At 36.5% G+C, this 8,361-nt stretch overlaps 1 protein-coding gene across 1 annotated transcript; it reads left to right on the top strand.

The window, feature by feature from the left end:
• The first annotated feature begins 324 nt into the window (after window positions 1-324).
• Window positions 325-6,988, top strand: LOC104590674 (glucose-1-phosphate adenylyltransferase small subunit, chloroplastic/amyloplastic-like). Its single transcript, XM_010249396.3, has 9 exons — window positions 325-680; window positions 1,570-1,866; window positions 4,005-4,274; window positions 4,390-4,569; window positions 5,550-5,653; window positions 5,750-5,861; window positions 6,043-6,141; window positions 6,324-6,443; window positions 6,692-6,988. Exons 1-9 carry the CDS (start codon window positions 411-413, stop codon window positions 6,806-6,808), a joined length of 1,569 nt encoding a protein of 522 aa, XP_010247698.1. The 5' UTR covers window positions 325-410; the 3' UTR covers window positions 6,809-6,988.
• Window positions 6,989-8,361: the final 1,373 nt, after the last annotated feature.

Here is an 8,361-nt window from a genome sequence, read left to right as displayed (position 1 = left end):
ACCGTCACCTTGCAGGACTGCAACTGCAAGTGCAATCACTAACCACTGATGCGCGAGAGTCCCTCCGATTTGTTTTCAAACAACTTTTAAGCAGTCTTCTTTCACAAAATGCCCCTCTCTCTCTACCGATTTACAAAACCACTCTTTCCTACTTTCCCTCCAATAAAGTGCTATATTCTCTACCGATTCACAAAATGGTTTTTGCACTCTAGGTGGTTCATTTCGTAATTTTAGTTACATTTAGTGTCATATTCTTTTTGAACATCTCTGACGATCTAATTTTCTTATTAAAATGTTCTCTCTGCGTTTTGCCTTCTTCATTGCTCTCACTCTCTCTCTCTAGGAACAAAGAGGCTAAAAACGGGAAATAAAACAACAACAAAGTGAAAAGAACCAACACTACCTCTTCAATGGCGATGGCAGCGATAGGAGGAGTGTCGAGAGTTCCAACACTACCTCTCAATCAGAGAACCAACACTACCTCACCCACACCTTCCATTAAATTCACCAATCCAAACCTCTCCTCTTCATCTCACATTACTGCCGATAAGATTCCGTTAAAAGCGGTTTCCCTTCGCCCGAAAACTGCTTACAATGGCAGAATTCCCATCTTGGTTTCTCCTAAAGCAGTCTCCGACTCAAAGAACTCACAAACGTGTCTCGAACCCAATGCAAGCCTTGTGAGTCTCTTCCATATGCTTTAGCTTTACTCACTTGTTAGAGTTTAGTCGGTTTGTCGGGTTTTTTTTAGGGGGGGAGGGGGGGTTGAATATTTCCTTTCCTGGTTGAATCTTTTGATAATTTTTGGATTACCTTCATGATTTGGTTTGGATAGGCTACTGGCTCTAAAGTTTACCGTGTCGATGGAAATGCTTTTGACAGTAAGGTTGGAGCTGTTACAAGAATTGGAATCCTGAACTTTCAATGGTGTTTCGAGATGTAGTCTCTGTAATTTTTATACAGTGTCGATTTCAAGGAGTAGTTAATCTGTCTCACTTTGTTGATAAAGTATGTTTATGATTAGATGGTTATATATAGTCATATTTATAATCGAATACTACTATGGAGCTACCGTGTCTGCAATAGGTTCTGTCTGTTTGGGGTTCAGAGCTCTCAGAGGCAGTGTGATCAGGAGTGATTCCCACTGCACTCTAGACGGTGATCTAAAACCGGATAGCTCGTAAGTAGCACGCATGTTGCGGGAACAAACAAACTGACATTATCCTCAATTGGCATGGAATTTGAGACATCGTTTAATAACTTCCAAGATAGGACAATTAATGGCTGTGACAATTCTCCCCCTCCCGTGCCATAAAATTTGAAATATTTGTTGCCTAAAGAAACACAACTGGAATATTATGAACTGTGGGATCTGGATGTTAGAGTCTGCGAGCTGTTTAATATGATAGGTTGGAATATATGGATGCCTCACTTATTCCATTGATGGTCTTTTAATTTCATGTTTCCTTTTCCAGTTTCAAATACACTTTCTTATTTTCATTCAGACGACACTATTTCTTTATTTACGGTGGATACAGAATTTAATCCGGCATACATTCTCGACTGCAGAGTGTCCTGGGAATTATACTTGGAGGTGGAGCAGGCACCCGTTTATACCCTCTAACCAAGAAGAGGGCAAAGCCTGCTGTTCCTTTGGGAGCAAATTACAGGCTGATCGATATTCCTGTGAGCAATTGCTTAAACAGTAATATCTCAAAGATATATGTTCTCACACAGTTCAATTCTGCATCTCTTAATCGCCACCTTTCACGGGCATATGCCACTAACAAGGGAGGACACAAGAATGAAGGGTTTGTTGAAGTTCTTGCTGCACAGCAGAGCGCAGAGAACCCGAATTGGTTCCAGGTAATTATATAACCTAAGCTCTCTCTCTCTCTCTCTCTCTCTCTCTTCTTTTTCGTTCTATTTCTTTTGGTCTTAAGTTTTCCTGAGAAGATAATTTAATTGAAAATTATTTTGTTATTACTTTTTATCAATTTAAAGAATAAAAATATTCTCTATCAGTTGATGGATTTGAGAAGTTGACTTGATGGTTTGGAAGCAACACATTTATCTGATATTAACTCCAATCTTCTAATACCGGTTGTTGAGATGTTAAGAAGCTATTTAATTGATAGAAGGGTAGTGTTTTTAAATTGTTCAAATTGACAATTGGAAGAACCCTTTTTTTCCCTTCTTGTGCTTTACACATGCAGAGTAATGAGAATTTGAAGGTTCCGACCTCTGTCAAAAATATTACTGGTTGGTTGATTTTCTTAAAGAATGTGAGAGATCAGTTGGTTAGGATTGTATGTTTTGGGTCAATGCGGCGTATGAAATAATTCTACCTGGATGCCCGGGGGGATGGTGCCTTATTCCATTACTCTAACTTGAGCTCTTGTTATAAGCTACCCTTTTCCCTTGATAAACTTATTCTTCAATCGTTGACTTTCTCTCTTACTTGAAAAATGTATTATGTCGCATAGTTCTTGTTGTAGAGACAATGTCTATTATTTGTTTATAATTTCTGTACTTGTTTTTGTTTATCAATTTTGTTATTTTCTGTTTCAAAATTTCAACAAAAACATTTAATGACCTCATCTTATTATTTCATAACTACCTTATTGTATTGTATTGGATGATAATTTGTTTGGCTACTTTGACCAATATTTTTACTTGGCAATGGATCTTACCGTCATGTTAAATCAGGTTTCAACTACAAGTATTTATTTATTTTGAAAGATGGAGTGAATTTCATTAAATATCAGGAAAAACAAGCGGCTGCCAAGGTAAAGGTTCCCTCACCAACGAAATAAGAAAGCACATAAACAGAACAAACAAAGCAAACTGCAAAGCAAAGTCATCATCCCACAGAACTCTCCCCCAATAACTACAAAAGCGATTGAATTTAAATCCCAGAAATAAGCTATTAATGAAGTCCCACTTCACTATATGTCTCTCTCGACTTTTGCACAAACCTTTTTCTGCAGAAGAGGACTGATTTTCAAAGGTCCTTCAATCCTTTCCTTCTAAATACACCAGCAAACTTCATGAGGGATCATTTTCCATAGGAGAATGCCTTATTTGCTGAAAGTATGAATCCCGCCGAAGGAGACCAATGAAATCAGGAGGTTCCACCCGACTAACCCCAAACAACTTTAGAGTAAACAAATTGCAAGGGAAAAATCACAGTTGATCAACAAGTGCTTCACATTTTCCTCAGCCTTTCCACACAAGAAGCGGTGATTTACAATGCACATCCCTTTCAGTCTTAGCACATATGTTGTTTGAATTCTTCCTCGAGAAGGGAAATGATAGAACCAAAACAACCCCCCAGCCGATTTGCTAGCACCTTGGAGATTACTTTGTAGATACTTCCAATCCGACTGATAGGTCTGATGAAGTCCCTGATATCAGAGGCACCCCTTTTCTTTGGAGTAAGAGTTATAAAAATAGCGTTTGTTGCATCAGTTATAGAGGCATTCATAAAGAAGTCAAGAAATACAGCCATCAAATTGCTTTATTAAAGACCAGCATTCTTTATAGAAATTGATGGGAAGCCATCTGCCCCTGAAGATTTATCTCCTATTAGGTCATTGATAGCAATAAAAGTACCTCCCCTTCAAATGGCTTCTCCAAGGCCTCACTCTCCTGACCCAAGATATGAGAGAAAGAGAGACCATCTAGCTTTGGGCTAACCACATCCTTGGCAGAAAAAAAGTCTTCATATAAGTTCATAATGGCTTCAGCTACATCTTATCATCTTCAAAATGGGAATTACCAATATTGATTTGATTGATTGTTTTTATATACATATATGATTGAAGAATCCAATATAAAAGATAATTGCTGAGTGTCCTTTCTTCTGCTTTTTACCTTAACTTGATGAAATTGTTACACAAGAGGGAAAAAAGAAAATAAATTGAAAGAAATTAAAAAAAAAAAAAAAAACACTTTTCCTGTTTGTGATTGCACCTAATTAAATTTGATTTTATACTCCACAGGGTACTGCTGATGCTGTAAGGCAGTATTTGTGGCTTTTTGAGGAACACAATGTTATGGAATTCCTGGTTCTTGCTGGAGACCATTTGTACCGTATGGACTATGAGAGCTTTATTCAAGCACACAGAGAAACTGATGCTGATATCACTGTAGCAGCACTTCCAATGGATGAAGCACGTGCTACTGCATTTGGCCTAATGAAGATTAATGAAGAAGGTCGCATAATTGAATTTGCAGAGAAGCCAAAAGGAGAGCAGTTGAAAGCAATGAAGGTACTCTCTCAAAAGGATTAATACATCAATAGAATATGTTTCTTATGATCTATGTCTATCATATCGTAAATTGACAAATGCATGAACTTCTATGTTCTTTTTTCAATTACTCCAGGTTGATACTACCATCTTAGGACTTGATGATGATAAAGCTAAAGAGATGCCTTATATTGCAAGCATGGGAATATATGTTGTCAGCAAAGATGTGATGCTGAAGCTACTTCGTGAGAAGTTCCCTGGAGCCAATGATTTTGGAAGTGAAGTTATTCCAGGTGCAACATCCATCGGAATGAGGGTATGTCTAATTCTAATTCATTCTCTTAATTGTCACGCATCATGTGTTTTACTGTCACTGCCATGTGGTGAGTCTACATAGGCATAACTTTTCTTCCTAAGGATATTTTGCATATGGACAGGCATCTCTTTATGTGTTGGCTATATGGAGGACCATCCAAGGGGTGAGAGGGAAAACTTACCCAATTGCATGATCCCAACATGTTGTTTTATGGCTATTTGTTTTTCAATGAACTGCTTGCATCATTTTTGTCCTGACTATCAGGAGGAACACAAGTCAAATAGTTATGATCATTAGACGTGATTGTTTTAGAGGCTTAAGGTGCTTGTTTCTTGAGAAGATGAACAAGGGAAGTTCATGTTAAAGATGATGTTAATCTCTGTTTGTAGCAAGTTGTTTTAGTTTCTTTATTAGCCTCTTTTATTTGTAATATGATATACAAGTGTAGATTTTGTTACTGATGTTATATGAGGATTTAAGTTGATGGGTTTTTCTCTTTTCTTTTCTCTCATTGTAGTGGTTTTTATAGAAGTTTTAGGCGATGGGTCTGTTGTTTCTTTTAATTAAAGTGGTCATTTCTCATTTCATTCGAATTCTGTGTCCCTTGTTATTTTATCATTCTTCTTTTTGTTAATGAAAATTTCCTCTTATAATAAAACAAATTACATGATTGTTTTAGCTTCTATGATCTCCTAGTGGGAATTGTTGAATTGTATACCCCCTTGAAACTTGTTCACCATGAAATTGCACCACAAGGGAGACCAGCTGTCAGGTCAATTAGACCAGTTTGCCTAAGAATCATTAAGTAATACCCAAGGTAGACCCAAAAGTCAGTGGCACCCAAACCTTCAAATTGCAATGTAATAAATTGATGGGACTTCATTATTGCAGATCCCAACTTCAATTTATTTGCTCACTTGCATAGACAGTCTTAAAATTCCTCATTTTCTAATTCTTGTTGGTACATGAACTTTTTGCAGGTGCAAGCCTACTTGTATGATGGTTATTGGGAAGACATTGGTACCATAGAAGCTTTCTACAATGCTAATTTGGGAATCACAAAAAAGCCACTCCCAGATTTCAGGTAAGACTGTTCTAACATCATTTACTTGGCATACTGTTGTGCTTGCAGATTGATCTCCAATTTCATGGCATTGACAATCTTGAACTCAAAGTGCAGCTTTTATGATCGTTCTTCTCCAATCTATACACAACCTCGATATTTACCGCCTTCCAAGATGCTCGATGCTGATGTTACAGATAGTGTTATTGGTGAGGGTTGCATGATTAAGGTATATATGTTATCTACAGGCCAGGCACCACTTGTTCATGTTCTGAAGTTGCAATTAGTTTCATCTCATTGCTTCAAGTTGTTACCTTAAATGTCTTGTGATGTTTGAGTTACATTTTCTTTTAGTCAAGATTAACTGGGAAGATCCTTCACATTATTTCTCATTCTATTATATGGTGCAGAATTGCAAGATTCACCATTCTGTTGTTGGGCTTCGGTCTTGCATCTCAGAGGGTGCGATTATAGAAGACACATTGTTGATGGGTGCAGACTATTATGAGGTAATTCTCTGGGGACAGAGACAGTGATCCATACTCTCATGAATACCGTACAAAATATTTCTATGCTTGGAGATGAACAAACTATAGGGATTGAATTGATTCCAGGATAGCAAACACCTTAGTTCTCTTTGTAAATTGAATTACAAATGATGTATAATGGGGGTGTTCTTTTCATGCACTAGACGGGTGCCGATAGGAAGTTACTGGCTGCAAAAGGTAGTGTACCAATTGGCATTGGCAAGAATACCCACATCAAGAGAGCAATTATTGACAAGAATGCTCGCATTGGAGACGATGTGAAGGTTGGTGCACTCAGTATCTAATTTTAAATCATTTTGAATTGATTCCCCTTTTCTGGGTTTACAAAAGTAGTTTTCTTGGGCAATCAGGTGCGATGGAAAAGCAAAGTGAAAAAAGAATAAAATGTGACGACTCTTTTAGGATAATAATTTATTATGATCTCAGATAGAATCATTTGTACAAGAATATAGTCCAATATGATTGCATCTTAGGTCGTATGGTTTCTTAATGTTGAGTATTGCTGTGGCAGATCATTAACAGTGACAATGTGCAAGAAGCAGCGAGAGAAACAGATGGGTACTTCATCAAGAGTGGAATCGTCACAGTAATTAAAGATGCTTTGATACCAAGTGGAATCATCATTTGAAGCCACTTCTGTTGCTTTTAGATATGTAATAAGATCAATCTTTTTCCTTTCCCCCACCCCCACCCCTTCAAAAAAAAAAAAAAAAAAAGAAAAAACTCATTTCTTTTCCATTCAAAAATTTTGGGGCATGAGAGATGATATAATAAGTGGTCAATTTGCCCTTCTACCCACGGTTTTGGGGATTGAGAACTCTGTATTATCCTTTTCTTTTCAATCTTGCGTGGGAGACTTCATATCGGTTCCCTAGATTTATAAGTTTACAGTTACAGCTGCATCAAGGCTGAGTAGAATACTTAAGAATTGAGATGGTTAGCGCATGTGTAAACATCAAAGATTCAGAGACATTCCAGAGCTTGTTAGACATTGAGATATATTTTATACACGGTTGACATTAAAAAGGATAATCGCATAAGTAGGGGTGAGTGGTTAAAATCGAAAAACGGAACCGAAAATTTTGGTTTTGGTTTGTTTGGTTCAGTTTGTTCAGTTTTTGATTAATTCAATTTGGTTAATTTGGTTTTTCAATATTTCGGTTTTCAACTACAAACTTCCGTTAACCGAATAAATTGAACTTTGGTATATAGTATGTAATATATAATATATTATATATTTATATATTAATACAATAAAATTTGATTTCATAATATATATTTTATAATATATAATATAATATATGTTATAATATAATATAGAATATAATATTAAAATTTGGTTTTAACCAAAAACCAAACTAAAAGTTTCAGTTTTGCTAAAATTCGGTTTTAGTTTGATTTTTATTTTTTTAGTTTGATTTTTAAAATTTTGGTTTATTTGATTCGGTTTTTAACTAAATAAATCGAATATTCACCCCTATGCATAAGCATAACTAAACTGTTCTGTGATCATGTTTGAGGAATAAAAAGAAAAATTGAAATACTTGTGTGATACTTATCCATTTAAAAGTTTATTATTTTAGGGTTTTGCTGGTTTTCCGGATTTTGAGAAAGGGAAAAATTGGTCAATAAAATTTTGCTTTCATCAAGATACCATATTTTTTTTAGATTTATGTGAGATTTAAAAAAATTATTAACGAAATTATGCATCCAACATTTCGTCCAAATAATTTTTTGATCCAATGGCACACTTCGACCCCTCCACCTCACTCCCCATATTCCAATTATTCTCAAAAATGTCCTTCATAAAGGACCCAATTTTACAACGAACTTACTGTGTGGGTCTCATTCTTCCTCTTTGTCGTCTTCCCCACCGGACCCCATTCTGTGATTTGGAATCGTTGGCGCACATTGATCGTAATTGGAGAGATCAAATCAACCCCTCACAGTGTCCCACAGTACATCTTCACCGTGTATTGGGAATTATCTTCTGATGATAATATCAAAAATGATGATGTCATTATTAGGAGATGTTTTTTATGCTGCTCAATCTGAGGTAGTGCACGAACCGAGGATGGCAATCAGATTGTCCTTGCTGGCAGGTCGGGGCCGAGCTTCAAGGACAAGGCCGTGCTTCAAGACCTGTGGTCAAGGAAGAAGTCAGAGGCCTGAAGAATTATC

Source organism: Nelumbo nucifera, chromosome 1 (genome assembly GCF_055504915.1).
Source record: "Nelumbo nucifera cultivar China Antique chromosome 1, China Antique-T2T, whole genome shotgun sequence".
NCBI classification, from domain to species: domain Eukaryota; kingdom Viridiplantae; phylum Streptophyta; class Magnoliopsida; order Proteales; family Nelumbonaceae; genus Nelumbo; species Nelumbo nucifera.
Note: the sequence above shows the minus strand (reverse complement) of the source record. Positions and strands in the feature narration are given on the sequence as shown.